This window comes from Strongylocentrotus purpuratus, unplaced genomic scaffold (assembly GCF_000002235.5).
Source record: "Strongylocentrotus purpuratus isolate Spur 01 unplaced genomic scaffold, Spur_5.0 spur5_scaffold_13, whole genome shotgun sequence".
NCBI classification, from domain to species: Eukaryota; Metazoa; Echinodermata; class Echinoidea; order Camarodonta; family Strongylocentrotidae; genus Strongylocentrotus; species Strongylocentrotus purpuratus.
In genome coordinates, this window is record NW_022145598.1 from 36,243,885 (window position 1) to 36,264,838 (window position 20,954).

General features: G+C 37.4%; 2 protein-coding genes across 3 annotated transcripts in view; one reads left to right on the plus strand and one right to left on the minus strand.

Annotated features, from left to right (window-relative positions):
- LOC583987 (poly(U)-specific endoribonuclease-A) lies at positions 1–20,078 on the minus strand. The gene is made up of 8 exons (XM_030983451.1): positions 20,074–20,078; positions 13,154–13,164; positions 11,813–11,871; positions 10,203–10,402; positions 9,706–9,818; positions 8,478–8,599; positions 7,247–7,403; positions 1–280 (listed from the first exon to the last, which is right to left on the minus strand). The coding sequence occupies exons 3-8, from the start codon at positions 11,827–11,829 to the stop codon at positions 23–25; spliced, it is 867 nt and encodes a 288-aa protein (XP_030839311.1). The 5' UTR covers positions 11,830–11,871; positions 13,154–13,164; positions 20,074–20,078; the 3' UTR covers positions 1–22.
- Positions 16,043–20,954, plus strand: part of LOC583967 (ethanolaminephosphotransferase 1) — a 26,297-nt gene continuing 21,385 nt past the window's right edge. For both annotated transcript variants that reach the window (XR_004063829.1, XM_030983450.1), the window contains exons 1-2: positions 16,043–16,222; positions 18,085–18,153. Coding sequence is in view for 1 of the 2 variants with exons in the window: in XM_030983450.1 (XP_030839310.1) it covers positions 16,169–16,222; positions 18,085–18,153 (123 nt within the window). In the remaining variant the exon portion in view is untranslated. The remainder of the gene's footprint in view (positions 16,223–18,084; positions 18,154–20,954) is intronic.

The window sequence follows — 20,954 nt, forward strand, 5'->3', positions numbered from 1 at the left end:
GGGGGGGGGGGATTCTGCCCTTCTAGGCCTGGGCCAGGGCTACAGGATACGAGCTACCCAGCTTATTACCCATGAAGTGCACAACGATCTCTACATCGTAATCTTCAATCTCAAGCTGGTTGGGTCCATTCTTTCCCAGGTGGTACAGAATGGTGTACAGCGCTATCTCAAACTCTGGACTGGTTCCAATGAAGGAGCTACCTAGTGGCTTGACTGTATCCTTCCACTTGAACTGCAGGGTAACCAGCTGAGATGTGTTGTCAGCCACTCGCTTCTTTCCCTGGTCACAAAGAAAAAGAAGATGATTAGAGCAACAAAGTTCAAGTCGAGGGTTCAGTGACACAAGATATAACTCCATATCTTGCCAAAATGAGTATCTGATATCAAAATGTTCAGAGAAATGTGGGCTTTCCAGGAAATACAAAGACCTAACTCCACCCAACACCCCATTGAAGTCAATGGCTAGTGAAAAATAGACTTAACTCCTTAAGGCCCAAGTGCTCAGTGACACATAAACCACTTATTCTCAAAATGGCCAAAATGGAGTTACGTCTTTGTGTCACTGACCCCTCAAAGTATACCTTTGAATAAAGACATACTGAAGGTTGTCACCTCATAGTTTTCAGTGTTAAAGTGCATTATCATGTTTGTGGAATGTATGTACATTTTTAGCTTTATAATCATTTTTGTTCACAAAGAAAATAACTAGTTACCTATTCAACATTCAAAAAAGATTTTTTTGGGGATGCCAGTTGATTTTAATAAAATAGCATGACAAGTTCTAATCAAAATTTATGAGCCCTTTATGTTCAATACAACACAAGGCATGAAACAGAGAGACAAGAGAGCCTGAAAACTGATCATCATTTTATGAAACTAGCCAACATAAATGAAACGCAGTATTTGAATAAAGACTTGTCTCAATGGGATATCAACAAACTTGTACTTGTGATGTTTCGTGACACAATGTCCTGGCATCCCTTGCTCGCTTGCTAGGTGCCTTATCTAGACATTGGCAATCAAAACTTTCCATCTACTTCTATCTCTGTTTCTTTGTATTGCAACCTTGCTTCTCTTACCAGTCAGCCCAATGAACTTATCCATGTATTTGATTCACTGTCTCCCTCTGCTTCTCTTACCCCTCAATTTTCCAGTCAGTATCCTGTTTTCTGTGCCTTCTCTTCTAATAATATGCCAAACAAATTGATGTGGTCTTTTCCTCATGACAATAAGGAGGGATTATCGACACATGCCTAGTAATGAATGTAGCTTCATTGGTAGTGGGTGGGTTTTACAGACTTTTGCAAGTAGAAGGGTAAAATATCTATAATTTAGACCTACTGTGTATTATCGACACATGGCTATATCGTAATGAATGTATGTTCATTGGTAGTGAGTGGGTTTTGCAGACTTTTGCAATTGTAAGGGTAATTGGAAGGGGGATCGGTCATTTGCACACGCTGGACCTCACCTATGGAATCAATTGCCACAACATATTTGTTATATTTCAAGTGAACATTGCTTTAAACATGCCCTCAAAACTCATTTGTTCAAAGCGGCTTTCCAGTAGATTAAGATTTGTTTTCACATTGTTGTTGTTCATTTTTGTGTGTATTTTGTGTACTTATAGTTTTTCTTCTCCATGCGCCTCGAACACATTAGTCATGTGGAGTTAGCGCATTACAAATACTCTATTATTATTATTATTATTAAAATATCTCTAATTTTTTTTTTTTTTTTTTTTTTCTGTTTTTATTGTTATTTTTGAAAAATTAACAGAGTAAAAGCAGCAATATAAAATATAATATCATCTTAAAACTACAAAACAGGCACGCACTCATGCACCCATAAACATACACACACACACACACACACACACTCACATACTTTCCCAGAGGGCAAGTTTACATTTCAAAAAGTCAATGAAGATGTTAATGACAACAGAGCTTTGCAAGACTACTCCTAAATTTCAGTTAAACTTGATAGACCATTTCTTAAAATGGACTTGTAACTTATTTTTCTTTTGGGCAATTTTATATTCTATTTTTTGTTTGAACTTTACCATTGAAACAAATGCTTCGAAAATAAGTTCTTTTCCCTGAAACCTACATGAGTAAATATAATATTTTAAACATAAACAGAGAAAATTTATACAAGAGGCGTATTTGTCCCTTGACTGTATCCCAAACAAAAAATTAAATTTTGACAAAGTCAGATTATAACTGTGATCAGTGCCAGTGTTAATCTTATCCACCAATTTTTCCCACAGTGGTACAACTCTCCTACAGTCACAAAACAAGTGATCTAAAGTTTCTGGAAAATCTGAACAAAAATAACAATTAGCAGACTCCTTTCTCCCAATCTTGAACAAAAATGCATTAAAACCAATAGCATTATGGAAAATTTTGAAATAAAAACTCCTTAACTGAGTCTCAATCGTGCAACAAAAGTTACTCGTATGAATAATCGACCAATCCTTCTCTTTGGGTTGATGGCCAAATAGTTCCTCCCATTTACTCTCCCTTTTGGCATTAGTACAACTATATTTCTTCAGCAAAATATTATATGTATACTTAGACATTTTCTTTTGACTTAATAGATCTTTAAAAATTTGATTAAATATATTCTCATCCACATTAAGAGAATTATCAAACCACTCCAAAAATATGCCATTCATGAGGGAGTCATATTTTTTTTGGTCTCTAATAGGAATGTCAAACTCAATTACGAGGTCTTCAAATGTTTTGGGATTACCAAAACCATTATGTAATTGAAAAATGGAATGAATACCCCTTTCATACCAAACTGGATAGAAAAAATGTGTTCTATACTGCAATCTTACATTTCTATTCCACCAAATAAAATCTTGTAAATGAAACTGACATAAACCTAGTTCTCTTTTCATCTCTTGCCTATATAAATACCATGTCTTAATAGACGCTGTTAACTGGCAATTTTTAAGTTTTGCCAAAACCGAATCAGGGGCATCTGCCTTAAAAAGGGCAAGATGGTCATCACAAAAGGTAGAAAGAATATATATTTCTATTGTTTTCCAACAACTTTCATATTTATCGTCTAATAGTTTAGCCATCCACAAAACTTTCTGCGCTTGTGCAAAAACTAAAGGATTAATCATCCTTAGACCCCCTTCTTCATAATCATTGCATAATATATCTCTCTTAACTCTGTCATTGCCATTGCTCCAAATGAATTTAAAAAGCAAACCATTTAATCTTTTAAAGAAAGAGTTTGGCAGGTCAATACATAATACTGAAAACAAAAATAACATTTGGGGGAGTAAAAGCGACTTTACAACAGCAATTTTGCCCAACAAGGATAGGCTTCTATGCCGCCAACAATTTAAAATCTGTTCTATAATGACAAGTCTGGGAACAAAATTCAGTTCGTAAAGCATTTTTGTGTTCAATGAGAAAACCACTCCTAAAGCCTTAAACGTTTTTGATTTCCAATTCAACCCTAATGCATCTTGTGGAATAACTGTACTGCCTTTCAGCTTTCCTATATGAATTGCATCTGACTTACTTAAATTAATGCGACAACCTGAAAATTTTGCAAACTGAGTCAACGTTTCAAATAAATGTTTAAAGGAAACTGTTTCCCCATTCAAAAAACAAGTTGTGTCATCTGCAAAAAGACTTATCTTCTGTTCAAAGTTGCCAACTGAAATTCCCTTTATCCCCGGATTGTGTCGTACTGAAATAGCCAGAATTTCAATAGCTAGTATAAATAAAAGAGGGGATATTGGGCACCCCTGGAATATTCCTCTTTTAATTGCAACCGGATTGGACATAAAACCATTGTTTAACACACAACTAGTTCTATCATTGTAAAAAGTCCTTATCCATCTTATAAAATTGTCTCCAAAATTAAAATAGTCCAAGACTGAAAATAAATAATCATGTTCTATTCTATCAAACGCTTTCTCAAAATCTAACAAAATAATTGTAGCTGGCTCATTCATATAGTCTGTATATTCAATTAAATCAATTATAACCCGAATATTGGCCCCAATGTTGCGTCCCTTCATAAACCCTTGTTGATCTGTATGTATCAAAGAATTTATACAAGACTTCAAACGGGAGCTCATAACTTTGGCTAATAATTTATAGTCAACATTCAGTAGAGAGATAGGGCGATAATTCTTCACTAACAATGGATCCTTACCCTTTTTTGGAAGAAGCGTGATTATTCCACTTCTTTGAGATTGTGATAAAATTCCTTCTTGAAAGGAATAATTATAAGAGTGGAGTAATAAATCTATGATATCATTGAAAAAGGTTAAATAAAATTCACAAGGAAGGCCATCTAGTCCTGGACTCTTATTTGTTCCCATATTCTTTAAAGTAGTCCAAAGTTCATTTTTGGTTAAAGGTCTGTTTAGAGCAGAAATTGAATCATCTGATAAGGTAGGTATATTCAAAGGGGCGATAAAATCCTTGATAGTGTCCCTATCCTCAAGAGATACCTCTGAAGAGTATAAAGCTTTATAAAACGAATGAATTTCCTGAAGTACTCTTTTAGGATCAGTGATGATTTGCTCATTGTTCGCCTTCAGTTGGCGTATAGTTTTTCTTTCATAGGACCGTTTTTCTAAATTGCAGAAGTATTTAGAGCTTTTTTCTCCGTGTTCAGCCCATTTTAATCTAGACCTTACTATAGAGCCAGCAGTTTCAGTATCCAGAAGTTCATTCAACTGTGCTTCTTCAACTTCTAATTTGCTATATAATTCTTGCAGTTCTCCATTTGAACTATTATCCTTTTTCAATGAACCAATTTTTTCTTTAAGTAAGGATATACTCTTTAGTAAATTATTCTTAGTCAAATTCTTTTCTTTTTTCTTTCTACTGCAATACTCCATACAATGACCAGCCATTGTGCATTTGAATGCATCCCAAATAATATGTGGATTTAGATCACATTCAGCATGAAATTCCTTAAATTCCTTAATTTTGTCTTTAATGAAATTGCAAAATTCTGAATGTTTCAAATGTGCAGTGTTCAGTTTCCAGTATCCCTTGCCCCGAGGTGAATCATTTAGTGACAGTGCTAGTGTTACCATACAATGATCAGAACAAATACCAGTCACAATTTTAGATTTCTTTACGCAATTCAACAAATCACTAGAAATAAAAATATAGTCTAACCTGGAGGAAACAAATGGAATTTTCTGATGGCGTGTAAAATTCTTATCATGAGTATGATCTCTTCTCCATACATCTACAAGACTTAGTTCTTCTACATACATATTAAAAGCAATTTTGGCACGAGCATTAGAGTGGGTTGCATTAGAACCCTCATAATCTAAAGGGCCTACCGCAATATTCAAATCTCCTGCTAAAATAACATGAGAGTTACCTATTTCATCTAACTTAGCAAAAACATTAACAAAAAAATCTGGTGAGTCTTTGTTAGGACCATATAAGTTGACAAGAATAAAGTGTACATCATTAACATTAACATGGAGGATAATATATCTTCCCTCAGGATCCAGGTGAAAAGATAAGACTGATATTTTCAAAGAAGCTTTAAACAAAATAGCCACACCTCGGCTATTGGAACAATAGCTGCCAAAAACTGCCTCCCCTCCCCACTGAGTACGCCACAGCTTCTCATCATCTATCCTAGAGTGGGTTTCCTGAAGAAAGATTATATCATACCCAAATTCTCTTAAAAAATTAAAAACTTTCTTTCTTTTAAAATTGTCATGCAGACCTCTGCAGTTAAAAGTATTAATCTGTAACATCATATAACAGTAAAAACCTAGAGTAGCAACAGTGAGTTGACAAAACAAGTAATATCCTAAAAATGTACACAATTTGATTCATGATAAAGGACCCCTGGGAAAAGGGCACACACCACACACTCAGTGAAAAAAGCATACGCACAAACACCCACCAAAAACAAAACAAACTGGAAAGGCAGCCAACGGTATGAGGCAAGAATGAGAAAACCTTAGAGCCTCATAATTAATCATAATGAACCAGTACCAACAAGGATAAGAACAATAAAAACTATTATCCCCAATGGTGAATCGTGGGTAACCAAAAACAAGGCACCTCCAGGGCACCCCGAGAATTCCTAAAAAAGTTTAAGTGAACAAAATATGTTTAAAAAGACCGACATCACTAAACTAATCTGGTGTCCAGCAAGTTAAAACGCGTTAAGTTCAAGGCATGTTATCTTGTAAAATATAAAAGTTTTCTGTGAAAGTCAGACGGTTTGTACGAGACAGCCACTATGATAATCACAGTGTTTTTATGGTGTACTACAGTTGCAATTCAAACACCTGGCTTGTGAACCTTCAGCTGGTGATCTTGGACATACTTAATTGTCGCAGGGTATACAAAGAATGCTCGCTTTCCTTGTTGCTGCAACATCTTTAACTCAGGCAGGAGAGCTTTACGGCGAGCCTGAACGCGATGACTGAAATCCTCTGCAACAAACAACTTTGATCTCTCTTTGTACTTGAACCCCTCCTTGAACGCAGCAACACATGCCTTCCGGACCCTCACTCGATCTTGAAACGAACTGAAGCAAACATGAATTGGACGATCCTTCGGCTTGTACTGGCTGCCATTCTGGGGATGTCCACGAGATGATGGTGGACCTGGCGGCGTGCGGTGAGCCCTCTCGATCTGAACATGCTCAAGATTCTTGTCAATAGAGGCCAAAAAAGATGAAATCAACTCACTGCATCCACTGGCAGAATCAGGCTCCTCACCTTCAGGGAAGTTGAAAAAGATTAGATTGTTTCTTCGAGATCTATTCTCAAGGTCGTCAATCTTATCAAAAGCTGCAGCCAATTCCTTTTCCAGATGTTGGAACTTTTCTTCACAAGCAGCTTCATGAAAATCCAGTCTCTTATGCAGGTCATCAAACTTTGAATCCAAACGCCTTTCATATTCTATGAACCAAACAGGGGCTGCAGCGGCCGCGTCACTCACCCGGGAGCTGCCGGGGCCGGCTGGCGGAGACATGGCGTTGGATCGCTGACAATCAACGGGCAACTTTCTTTGCTTTTTCTCGATCGATCCACCGTTTTTGGACGGGGAGTTTAATCTCTTGTCCGGCATTAGGAAACACTAAATCAAAGAGCAGTAAAATCAGAGCTGAAAAGGCCTTCAAAAGTCCTGTTGGATCAAAACTTTGCTAAAGAGAGGCTCGTGTGTTATTTTCTAGAAAGGCGCCATCTTCCTTTTTCAAAATATCTCTAATTTTGACCTACTCTGGTTCTTGGAGGGATCCATCCCTTGTAGTCTACATGGCCTCTCTTCTCCTGTAGGTAGAACTGGATCCAATTATGGAACCCAATCACATCCGTGCCTCCTTTGGTCTCACCAACAAACACATGCTCAAACCCAGAAGAATCAGCCTCACCTCTCCTACAAACATAAATCGGTTGTAAACAAAAAATAGTAGCAACATATAGTAGTACAGTGTAATATATATATATATATATATATATATATATATATATATATATATATATATATATATATATATATATATATATACTTCTACTTTTACTTCTACGACGATACTCAGCAGGATCCATAAGTCAGGATGTAGTGCTGAGGATGTGCTAAGGATGTAGTGCTAAGGATGTAGTGCTGAGGATGTGCTAAGGATGTAGTGCTGAGGATGTAGTGCTAAGGATGTAGTGCTGAGGATGTGCTAAGGATGTAGTGCTAAGGATGTAGTGCTAAGGATGTAGTGCTGAGGATGTGCTAAGGATGTAGTACTGAGGATGTAGTGCTGTAGTGCTGTATATATATATGTATATATTGTAGTAATGAAGTGAATGTATATATATGCACAAGTTACCCCCAACCCATTTGCTTGATTTATACAGAGGATATATACATTTCTGTTCAATTGAATTGAATTTAATAGATTGATTCATCTATCATATGACAGAAATTCTTCTTCCATTGGTTGAACAATAATAAACAAAGATCACGTCACAGCAGAATTATACATAACAAAGAAGTGTACAATGACAAATACACATTATGTGATCACAAAACAGAATAGGAGCCTTAAAGCCTCACTGTACTACTGGTTGCTACTTGCTCTCTCTATATAAAAAACAATGCCAATCAGTGACCATTGGTCACCCATGATCCTCTTTTTCTTATGTTAATTGAGAGCTGAGTTGATGAGATAACCACCCTAGGTGGTCTAATCCTTCCTAGCTAGCCAAAACAGTACAGACGGCCTTTAATTTCACAAGATTGAGAATTAGTTTCTTGTGAGAGAGAATAAAATTCAAATTTCAAATTTATTCATGTTTCCAACAGAACATTACAAATCAATTATAAGCATTTAAAACAAATTTAAGAAATACATGTTGGAAACAGAGGGGTCCACTAAAAAGCAATGCTTGTACAAGTGTGAACACCTCAAATGAAACTTAGGAATAATAAGTAATTAAATTAACTGATCTGTAAACTCACTCCATGCCCCTTGTTCTTCTGTAGAGTTTGAACCAGAGGTCATAGAGGGAGTGCTTGAACCCTCTGACGTCTGGCGGTACCTTACCCTTCTCTGAGAGCTGTTTGTGTGCATACCGCATTACCTAATGGGGGAGAACAATCAGAAAATTTGGATTTCTATAAAGTGCTATCAACATACCTGCCAAACTTCCATGGCAAGATTTATGGAATATCAGAGGGAAAAATGAGGAAATACAGAGCATTTAACATGCCTATATACTAACCCTGTAACCGATCATTGGATCGGGGTTGATTGTTCGCCGATCAGGTGAAATCGAATCATAAATTTCGATCGTCGATCAATATTTTTTTAATGCCGAAAATTTTCAAGTTTTGGGCTATCACATGCTTTAAAAAAATGCAAAGCTGGGATTATTTTGTCATTTAGAGTTGTTGCAGACCATGTTTGTTGATATTTAGTGCCTTTTCAAGACTTTGAAATTGATACAGGGGTGACAGTGAGCACTAAATTCCCCCCCCCCCCCCCCCTTGAGTAAAAAAAAAAAAGAGAAGAGGACTCGGGGGAAAAAATGGCATCTTACAATATTCCCCCTTTTGAGTAAGAAAATTTGGAAAAATAGCGAAAATCGGGAAGAATAGAGAAAATCCGGGGGAAAAAGAGAAGAAAAAATCAAGAAGAAAAAAAACATTGGGAAAAATAAATAAATCAAGTAATTTTCAGGCCGGTTGATAATACAGTCAAACCTGTCTATAGCGACCACCCAAAGGAAACACAACAAGTGGCCTTTGTAGATAGGTGGTCTTTGTAGACAGGTTTCTTTAGTACAAAATTATTCAATGAGAAACCATTTTGAAGGGAAACAACAAATGTGGCCTTTGTAGACAGGTGGTCAATAAAGCAGGTTTGACTGTATTAGATAAAATAATCCCAGCTATTCCTTTTTTTTCGGCATTAAACAAAAACAATTTATATATGTACCGATCAAAGGTGCGAGGGTGTCGCTTCGATCTTCCGATCCGATCAAAGCCCCAACTTAAAGGCCTACTTTATACACTTATTTTTAGAGGAACAAGAGGAATAAAGAGATATAAGAGTTGGGCTTTCAGATTAAGAATAACTTTAAAATATATCTTTCTGATATTAAATTTATAACCCATTCAACATAACATGACAGGTCTCATTTACATAAAATATAATGAGCAATATTCAAAGGGTTAAAGACCTCACCTCAGTTTCCATGATGCGATCAATAAACATCTGGTTCTCCTTGATCTCTTGGGCTGTTACTTCTTCTGCTACTCCCGTCTCTGTTGCATAGTTGTCTAACAAGGCAACAAAAGCTACAAACAAACACATTTACATGGATTATTACTGCACTGGATGATTATAATAATACTGTTTGGGCCATGGGGGGAGGGGGGTGTTGTTTAAACAAGATTGCATTTGTTTGATATAATACTTGCAAAACCATCATTGGTATTTTGTCATATAATGTTAGCACTTGTTATTGATAAGAAGTCTCATAAAACAGGGCCTAGAACTCGATTTCATCTTTGAGAGACAAGTTTACCTTTGAAGGTTGGTTTTTGTAATGCTTCTGGGGTCACCAAGGCAAAGAGGGGGTACAATCTTTGAGAGATAGTTTACCTTTTAAGGTTGGTTTTTGTAATGCTTCTGGGGTCACCCAGGCAAAGCGGGGGTACAATCTTTGAGAGATAGTTTACCTTTGAAGGTTGGTTTTTGTAATGCTTCTTCGGTGACGAAGGTAAAGAGGGGGTCCTTGGCTTGATCGACCTCGCCCTTGTTATGGTAATGAGTGTAACGTTGAAGATTCATTTTGTAGTCTTTATCCGGTTCCAGCCGGTTCTCATCCAGACCCCATAGCTTGTTACAGATCTCAGACAGCTCACGATCAGGGTTGAATCTAGCAAAGATAAAAGGAAGAATGAATGAATTAACGACAGAAGGCCCATTTACACAGCCCAAACAGCATTTTGAAAATTCATCCATTTTTTTTTTTACTGTCATGCACACTACTGGAAAAAACCAATAAAAACTGCTGGTGTTTGCTCATTTCGATGTTTTGGTGAGGAGTGCACATGCGCAACCCTTCCCTTACACTATGAACATGACAGACAAAGTAAGAGGACAAAATATACAGTTCCTCATTCTACCCTAAACAATTGCTGCTATTATGTAAAAATGTGTAGAACAGGTGTCACATGCATATTCACCTGTTCTACACATTTTTACATAATAGCAGTGAAGGGATGTTCCTTTGTCTACCACAGCAATTGTTGAGGGTAGATTGAGGAACTGTATATTTTGTCCTCTTTCTTTTTCCGTCATGTTCATAGTGTCACCTGCATGTGACGAAACAACAGAATCATTCATCAATCTTTCAAGAGTTGACATTTACACTGCTAAATCAGTGATATTTCTGCAGGCATAATTTTCAGATTTCATTATGTTTTGTTGTGTTCGCTGGAATGCGAAACACAGGAATATGAGAAATGTTTCTTTTTTTTAAACAAGAAGAATTTTCCATTTGCATTCTGTCAACATCCTATCCATCTTAGAAAAAAGACTTAAGGAAAAATAGAAAGTAAATGATAGAAAATTTTAAAAAAACAACGACAAAGAATAACAAAAGGAAAAATAAAAAGAGAAGATTATAGAAGGACTAAGATAAATAGAAGGACTAAGATAAAGAGAAGGTGAAAGGAGGAAAACAAAGGATAGCCTTTATAGAAAATTTAAGAATAACATAATAAAAGGAGAAGAAAAGAAAAGAAAAGAAGGAAAGAAAAACAAGAAATAACATGAATTAATGGATAACATGTAAAAAGAAAATAATTTAACAGAAATTACAAAGAATAATGCAATGGATGATTTTTTAAAAGAAGAATCAAAAGGATAAGATAAAAACATGCTAAGGAATATCATGAGAATTTTTTTTTTCCAAGGGGAGGAAAACAAAAGACTATAATACAGTAAAGATGAAAACAGAACATTAAATGAGGAAAATAAATACCCGGTAGTCATTTTGTGAGGGAAACAAAACAAAACAAAACCATGACTTGAACATCAGGTCAGCAGTACAAACATTGACCTGTGCTAGCAACTGGAACGGTTCTTGTTATGGCATCACAGGTCTTATCAGGGGAGAATTTTTAATGAGTGTGGAGGCAAATGAACTGTAACTTGATCTGGAGTGGTCCAGTTGATTGATTTTACTTTTAGCGTAGACAAGTCCAACAAAGTGAGTGAGAATGTGGTCCTACTCTTTGAGTATGTAAGCACATAAACATTCATTCTAAAAGTAGGAACTTACCCTCCTTTACCAGCCATTCTGACTATGGGTACTGTTACCAAGGTGGAGAGTGTAAAAATCTGAGGAAAATAAAGAAGATGAAATGAAGCATTACTACAAGAAAAATCACATTTCAAAGAAAGTTGGATTGAAGGTACATTGTAAATGATGTAAAAGCATAATTCCTGAATTTCATAGAAAAAAATAAATACAAGAATAAGATGAAGAATTTTGAATTTTTAAATACAGTAGTACAGCTGAAGCAATTTCATAGTCACACTAGGGGTCATATAGGCATTCTCAAGGTTCTTGTTTTTCCATTCCATGGTTTGGAGCCCTTTCTCTTTCTCTTTCTCTTTCACCGTAGCACCGAAGGCCTTTCCTCATCAGCTCGAGATTGCCAAATAACCTGCTATTTTAATTATCCTGATTGCATATTATCCAGCTAATTTGCGTCTTCATCAGCCCGCAGTACGTTGCAATTAGCGGAATATTTGGTCGAGATAATCATCCCAAGATATCTTGGGCTAGTTTGCAAAATATCCCGCTATTTGTCTGGTGCGTCTTCACCAGCCTGAAGACTCGCACTATGCGCGGACGCTGAGCAAAATATCTCGAGCTAATTTCTCGAGCTCGAGTTTCGAGGTCGAGTCTCGAGCTGATGAGGACGCGATTTGTAACTTTGGGCTTATTTCCCCAAATCAGAAAGGCTATTTGGCAATCTTGAGCTGATGAAGACATACATACTGAGAGTTTTACAGAAGCAAATTCCAATAAATTTCTTGTTTATCCAAGGTCTTTCAGGGCTTAAATTAATCCAAGGCCACCAAGGCCATGGCCGTGGATGCCCCTTTGATTGGCCTCAATGCCCCTCTCATTGGCCTAGGAGATTTTTTGTGCCCTTTCCAATTCTTCCTATTTGTGCTGTAATATAGGAATGTGCCCTACAGAAAAGTGGCCTTGCCCTAAAAATATTGAAATTTAAGGCCTGGTCTTTGGTATCTGAACCGTGCATATTTTTGTCATTTGACATTTGATCATTAAATTTAAATTTTTCTTGTTTTTTAGATCAATCACTTCTCGTTCGATTCTTAATCACTAGTCAGGTCTATATATATATACCTAAGTCTAAGTCCCAAGTTAGCCAGCTAGCTAGCTTTGACTTCATTCAACCCCCCCCCCCCCCCCTTCCCCACACACACACAAAAAAACTTCTATCTATGTTCTAGTAGTAGTAGTACTATAGACCTCTACTTTATAGCTTAGATGTCTATCTTTTGAAGTTCTACCAGTGCACCCTGCCAAACTGAAGAATTACTAACATGGAAACATGAAAAGAAAGTTGCGAAATTAAATTCTTACCACTTCACGATCTCAGCTCAGATGATTACCACCAAACTAACAAGCCGAAACCTAATACGTGTGATCTTCAATGCAGGTCGCTAGAGATCGGCGTCAACATCAGCAAGCAAGCGAGTGGGTGGGTGGGTGCGGCTTTCCACGCCTTTCACGTAGGCGTTGTCCAACCTAGTCTTTTCCTATTCCTCTGAATATAAATTAAAAATATATCATATTTGTAAAATTTTCTTTTTAATATTTTATGCATCAAATACTTTTGAATAATCTGTTTGTATCAGTTTAAAACAATATTGGATACCAATTCATTATCGTTACTCGTGAAAATACAGTATGACAAAACATAATTTACTCAAATGTTATGAAAAAAAAACTACTCAAATCGCACGATTGATTTTCACGTGTGCAAGAGCTACACAACTCGGCCAAAACAAACTCGAACAATTAATATTATATTTTTGAAGATTATAGGCCTATAGCTATCATTCAAGAATAAATTTAGGTTAAATCAAAGGAAATATAGAGCATTTAAAAGGCAGGGGCGGATTCAGCCGGCGGCAAAGGGGGGGGGGGAGGGACCCAATCTTGAGAAAATATTTAGCGGCGAATAAGGGGAGGGGCAGGGGCTCCGGAGGGCCCAAAAGTGCAGCGTTTAGACTAATAAAAATGCAAAAATCATGCTCGGTCGCTGTAGGCTCCCTCGCATAATATCGGTTAAGGTAAGGGTAACGGGGGTGGGGCTCAGATTTGGTATTAAGGGTAATTTGTAATATTTTGGTTAAAAATGGGTCAGATGTTTAGGGATTTCCTGTGAAAAGTGACCCAATAGAGCGACACACCCCCGTTTGTCTTTATATGTGAGTACCCCCCCCCCGAATAATATCCCTCAAAATGTATGTAGGTAAATATTGTAGAAAATCTGCACTCCGTTGGTATACAGATTCTGGCCCCTCGCATTTCGTCCCCCCCCCCGTCATGTAAAGAAATCGCCGCCCCTGGGGAGGGCTAAGGAGCACTTTTTTTTCTTTTTTTCTCCCAATTCGTGAGAAAATTTTCAGCCGCGAATAAAGGGGAGGGGGGGGGGGGGAGGAGAGTGAACAATCCTATTTTTTTAAAAATCTCAGCACCCACCCACTCCCCTTGAGCAACAACAAAAAAAGTTTTCACTTCTTCTTTTTTTTGCCGGGGGGGGGGGGCATTTTCATATTTTGGGTAAAAAAGGTAAAAAAAATACTGACGATACCATCTTTTTTTAAACCTGTTTTTTAGCCAGGTGGGGTGGCCCCGTGCCCCCCCCCCCCCCGCCCCTTGGATCTGCGCCTGTTTGATGGGGAAAGTGCCAAGTTGACCCAGTTGCCACCATGCAGAACGGGGAAAGAACAAAAATATATACTTGCTGAAAAACTATTGTGTTCTCTAATTCAGAGTCATTTGGCGCGTTGAGCAAATAAACAAAATCGCACCATACCTAAACATGTTTGCTAAACAATTTCTTCGGGTTTTTATTTGCAGGTGTTATCGCTTATCGGTAATTAATATACAAATAATACACATCAGTGAGGGCATTAGTAAGAATTACCCACACGAGGTACCTATGCATGGAACAGTCGCGTTTGGACTGTTTTGAAGGTACCAAGTGTGGGTAATTTTACTAATGCCCGAACAAATGATGTTTATTATTTGTTTTATAAGATTATGTTTTATTTGTTTTATAAAATGATGTTATCTAACATGATTTTGATAATGACCGGTCATTGCCATTGGCTAATGACCGGTCATTACCCAAATTACCCGCGATTACGCGTTAGGCAAAATAAATGCCTGGTCACGTGTACGCTTTCAACCAATCATTTGATTAGGATCCACGTCATCATCTTATAAACCAAGATCATAGAACCAAAGTTTGTTATATAAATAACTATTACAGAAACTACATTGTAGATCTCGCTGGAGGCAATTCCTACATTATGCTCACCGTGAGGGCAATATGGCAATTATAACACAAGGCTTTTATCAACCCACCAGGTCCCCGGATGGCCATTTCTCTCCTGGGTTTAGAGTGACAAATGCAGGCCAGTTAATGCCGTCCAAAAGGACGTTATAATAATGCGCCGTGCCGTGTCAATTTATAACATGTTTATAAATTAGTGTCTACAGACACGTTAGACGCCCGAGTAGCAAGGATTGCCCACCCCATATTTTTAAAATCATTAAAAAATCGCTCAAATTTCATATTGTTTCAACACTGCCTACTGATTACCTCCATTAAATTCATACATCATACGGATTTCATTTTCCTGCGTGATCATTGGAAATGTGCTAATTTAAGGCTTAAGTCCGAATCTTTACTGTTATTGATGACTTTCCGTCTCTGTCTCTGTGCCCCCTATACAAAATACGGTGCTTAATCTGTAGGGGCGTCGTTTGGAAGACAGAAGCTACAGTCGTTTGGAAGACAGAAGCTACAGTGTCGTTTGGAAGACAGAAGCTACAGTGACTCACTGTGTGAATTATTGTGAAATTGTCTTTTTCGAGGGACAGACTGGTGGGATATATTACCCTACAGACTGGTGGGATATATTACCCTACAGCACTATACATCCTGACTTATGGATCCTGCTGAGTATCGTCGTAGAAGTAGAAGTATATCACCCCCATTTCCCGCTTGCAAGTGTTGAAATTGCCGCCCCTGCCTCTCCTAGTCACACCCCGATCATTGCTCTTGAAAGGCTGCACGGGCACCGCCCCTCCCCCTCCCCCTCCCCCTCCCCCTCCCCCTCCCCTACACAGAACGAGAAGAACGAGGTGCGATTTAGACTTTGGACAGTTTTGACAAGAGGTTTCGTGACGACTCGACACGCGAACTTTGTTTGTGCGAACCGTTTGTGCGACAAACCTAAGTAGGGTCTAGCTAGCTTAGCTCGGAACTGGACTGCTAAATGTCTGCATGGAAAACTGTAATACACATCTATCTTCAAGAATATTTAGTACATATCAGTGATATTAACGGAATAAATCAGAATGGCTGTCAAGTATCTAAACAAAGACCATATCAACGGATTTGATAAATACAAGGTAAGCTGAGCTGCGCGTGCACCTCTTTCTTTATTGCAATATTTGCATCGTTAATGTTGTTGGCTCATTCGTCATTGAACATGAGTAAAATCTAGAACTTAGAAGTACAAATTGGCTGTCCAAAATTTGACCCATTACTCCGGCGTGGAGATACCCTACTAAAACATACCCAAAATGAAGTAAATATTCATGAAATGTCCAAATAAATATCATGTAGGTATGTTACAATGTGTGTGCTTTCGCCATAAAGGTTTCTGCCATGGGGCTGTAGTGTTATGCACTATTGGAGACCAATTTGGATAGCCTAGACCTACGTAAATGTGATCTTTCGATGGGCTGATTAGATTTTTGTTTCATGATTTCTATTGGATGAGAAGAATGACATTGTTATCTTTCATTTCATACTAAACTTTTTATGATTTATGTTTTCGGCAGGTTGTTTTGCTGCACTGTTTCACATGAGCCGTGTTTAGTGCCATTCTGTACCCTGATCCCACCTACAGGATTTGAAAAAAAGTATCTAGGATGATTGGTTAACATGTGAATTTGCTTTTGGTGAAATTTCAGCAAAATCTATCGATTAGAAATATGTTTTTTTTTAGGAGGAATATGAAAATGTCATGCAAAAATGACGGCCCGATTAGGGTTTTTTGTGTATTTACAATACATGCATTTTGGGGTAATTTTATGTAATGAAATAGAATCTTTCGGTCACATTTGAGATCACAACTTTTGGTTTAAAAACAAAGGAAAACAAAGCAATTAAATACATGATTTCCGGGCATTTAAAATTGGCATAACTTTCTTATTACTGGGGCTATTAATTACGATGAATGAGGCATCAAATAAAAGGTCTTATTAAGCTCTGTCTAATGGCATAAAGCAAGAGCTTGAATTCTGAGATTTAATTTTTTTGTAACATCCCTATATCATGAGTTAAAAGTTGTTATGTTTATTAAACTAATTATTACCTGTTTTGTGTCAATTTTCTTGTTATTTTTGGAGTATTTTTCGGAAAAACAATGATATTAGTAGGCCTATACACATTTTCTCATATTTCACGGTAAACCACTACAGAATACAAGTGCATACCGATGCTGGGTTGCTGGCTGGCACGCGCCTGTGTGAAGTTATCTACCGTAATGTCTCAGAATTAAAGGTAGATAACTTCATGTCACAGGCGTCCGCCCGCAACCCACCATCAGTAGGTCTAGGCTTACATCGAAAGGGTGCATTACGGTGCGGTGTGGTGAGTTCAACGCACCCATTCAAGAAAAGCCTGCTTTTCTCAAAAGGGTGCGTTGACTAGTCTTTCACATCAGTTGTTTAAAATTTTAAAGGAATAGAAATGTCATTTTACAAATTGAAATAAATAAAATTGAAACTACTTTTTACGTAGCCTTGCAGATCAGGCGTTTATTACCTTTACCTTTACCTTTACTGCAAATACTGGAAGAATGCTGAGACAGCAGTCGAGCTTCCAGGTCTATCTTCTTGGTCTATCTTCTTGCACTCATACTCTTTAATAATAATTCTCATTATATGCAAGGGAGGCAGAGGGGCAAGAGGTTGTATCTTGACTGGACAATGTACCATGTACAATGTCCCAGGAGCAAAGAAATTGAAAAAATTAGTTCGAGTATTGAGAGATATGCATTGTTCCTTCCAGCAACGATCAAGCCTGGTTTTGAAGGCGTCTATGGTGGGAGCCTGAACTACTACTACTACTACTATTAGAATTAAATCAGTTAATAAAAAGAAACACAATGAAATGATTAACTTAAATATTTTTTAAAATGTCAAATATTATTACTGTGCTTGCATATTTGTGTTTAACATTTTTTTTCCTCTCTGTTTCACAGTATAGCAGCAGGGATACATCACCTGTAGCTGTCTATGTTATGCATCCATTTTGGAATGCAGTTGTCAAGGTAATTTAGAAATCATTCATTATTTTTGTTGGGTGCCTTGCAGGAAGTTATTAGCAGGGAATTCTTAAAGGTAAAAACCAGTAATGGAAACGCCCCAATTTAAAAAAATGAAATGGAAGCTCTTATTACCAATCATGTGAAAGAATATGTTTTGACTAAATACACGATGATAAAAATTTTGCCGGAAAACTGCCTACTCATTGATATATTTGGTAAATTAGTTTATCTATTGGCCTGTGAGAGATAAACGCACATGTCGTGCATGTGTACATAGTCCCATATACATCTTTCTGTGTACGGTCCTTGTACCTTTACTAAGACTGGGCCAAATTTCTTATCATTTTGATGATTCCAGAACCTTGCAGTACATACTTGTATGCTAGATGATCAACCTTTTCTGATCGATTCCACAACGATTCTTTCACAATGCAATCGCATGACCATAACTGGTCTTTATCTTTAAAGATAAACTTGAGTACTGGTAATGCGATTGCATTTTGAAAGAAAAAGTGTGGAATGGATCAGAAAAGTTGATCATATAGCATGCAAGTAATGGGGTGTAATGCAAGGTTCTACATTGTATAGTCATCAAAATCATCATAAATTTGGCAGAGTCTTGGTAAAGTAACAATCACTTACACAGGAAGATGTATATGGGACAACGCACATGGTGTCGGGGCCAGTACTACCCCGATTTCCTTATCTTTCTATGCTCATTACTCGGCCAGTATACATTTTCTTCCAAAATTGTTTGGCACATGACATTTATTTGTAATCTTGAACATTCAGTGTTAGTTTCGTTAGATTCTGTGAGAATTCATTTTCTTTTTTTACCAGAACTCAAGTAGTACAGCGGATAAGCTCCCAATATAATGAAAATTGTGCACTTTTTGATAAAAGCATGAAACTTCTAGCACAGTTAGTTTAGACCATAAGATTTATTTTCAGATGTGGAGGGAAGTCAGATTTGACCTCTGATGACCCTGAGAGGTCAAATCCAAAATGGCCGCCAGTCCGTATGGTCTAATGTACAAACACGCTTAACTTTTGAACCAAATAGTCCAGAAAAACGTTTAAGGTGTCATTTCCAACTAACTTGGGGATGCCAATTCATTTGGTAATACTTTTGAGATCGCCTGAAGTCAGGGTTTTGCATTTAGGTCAAGGTCAAGGTCAAAATTGACTTAAAATAGCAAGTTTTGAATGGTTACAAATGAGATTTGTCATTTGTTCTCAAATTTCTTTAGGAATGGTTCCCCTGCATAGTCCTCCACCTTAATCCTTTTCAGGTAGTTTATTTCACATTTTGTTTTGACCTCTAATGACCCTAAAAGGTCAAATCCAAAATGGCCGCCAGTCCGCATGGTCTAATGTACAAACGCGGTAACTTTTGAACCAAATAGTCCAGAAAAACGTTTAAGGTGTCATTTCCAACTAAATTGGGGATGCCAATTCATTTGGTAATACTTTTGAGATCGCAAGAACTCAGAGCTTAGCATTTAGGTCAAGGTCAAGGTCAAAATTGACTAAAACAAAGCATGTTTTGAATGGTTACAAAAAGTTTTCCCATTTATTTGTCATTTTTTCTCCCCTGTGTTCTCAAATTTCTTTAGGAATGGTTTAACTTTTGAACCACATAGTCCCAAAAAACGTTTAAGGTGTCATTTCCAACTAACTTGGGGATGCCAATTCATTTGGTAATACTTTTGAGATCGCAAGAACTCAGAGCTTAGCATTTAGGTCAAGGTCAAGGTCAAAATTGACTAAAACAAAGCAAGTTTTGAATGGTTACAAAAAGTTTTCCCATTTATTTGTCATTTGTTCTCCCCTGTGTTCTCAAATTTCTTTAGGAATGGTTCCCCTGCATAGTCCCCCACCTTAATCCATTTCACTTAGTTTTTTTTCACATTTTGATTTGACCTCTGATGACCCTGAGAGGTCAAATAGAAAATGGCCGCCAGTTCGCTTCATGGTCTAATAATTGTACAAACATGCATAACTCTTGAACCAAATAGTCCAGAAAAACGTTTTAGGTGTCATTTCAAACTGACTTGGGGATGCCAATTCATTTGGAAATACTTTTGAGTACGCCAGAACTCAGGGCTTTGCATTAAGTCAAGGTCAAGGTCAAAATTGAAAAAAAATAGCAAGTTTTGAATGGTTACATACAGTTTTTCGATTTATTTGTCCCCCTATATAATGTTCTCAAATTTCTGTAGGAGTGGTTCCCCTGCATTGTCTCCATCGTAATCCCTATCAGTTAGTTTATTTCACTAATTATAGCACCAAACCATTTATCTTGTAACTGACCATATGCATAGCATGGTCAGTGGGCAGCTAGGCAGTATACGGCAAAAACCTCAATTCAAGTCAGGAAAACTGCTCCTTTTCATTACTGCTCAATAATACTGGTAAGATGTTTTTTAAGTTACTTTGTGTTTTATTTGGTGCTAAGTACAGGGCTCGAATTACCCACCGGCAATCGGCAATTTGCCGCCATGCCCCTCTCACTGGCCGGAATGCCCTTTTCAAAATCAAACCGTTTACGGCCACAATATTTTAATCCACAAAAGTTTTGCCGACATTATAGTCATCGTAAGCCAACCCGACTTGTAATGTTCAAAAAGGTTTTGTTGCCCATACGGAGCTCTAAAAACAATGATAGTCGGCAAGGTTTTGTTGCCCCTCCGGAGCTCTAAAAACAATGATAGTCGGCAAGGTTTTGTTGCCCCTCCGGAGCTCTAAAAACAATAATTACCGGAAGGTTTTGTTGCCCCTCCGGAGCTCTAAAAACAATGATA

Coding starts and splice junctions, on each gene's coding strand:
- LOC583987 (XM_030983451.1), bottom strand. Junction 8,600..9,705: donor ATCGCATCATGGAAACTGAG/GTGAGGTCTTTA, acceptor CTCCCCCATTAG/GTAATGCGGTATGCACACAA. Junction 7,404..8,477: donor AGAAGAACAAGGGGCATGGA/GTGAGTTTACAG, acceptor TTATGTTTGTAG/GAGAGGTGAGGCTGATTCTT.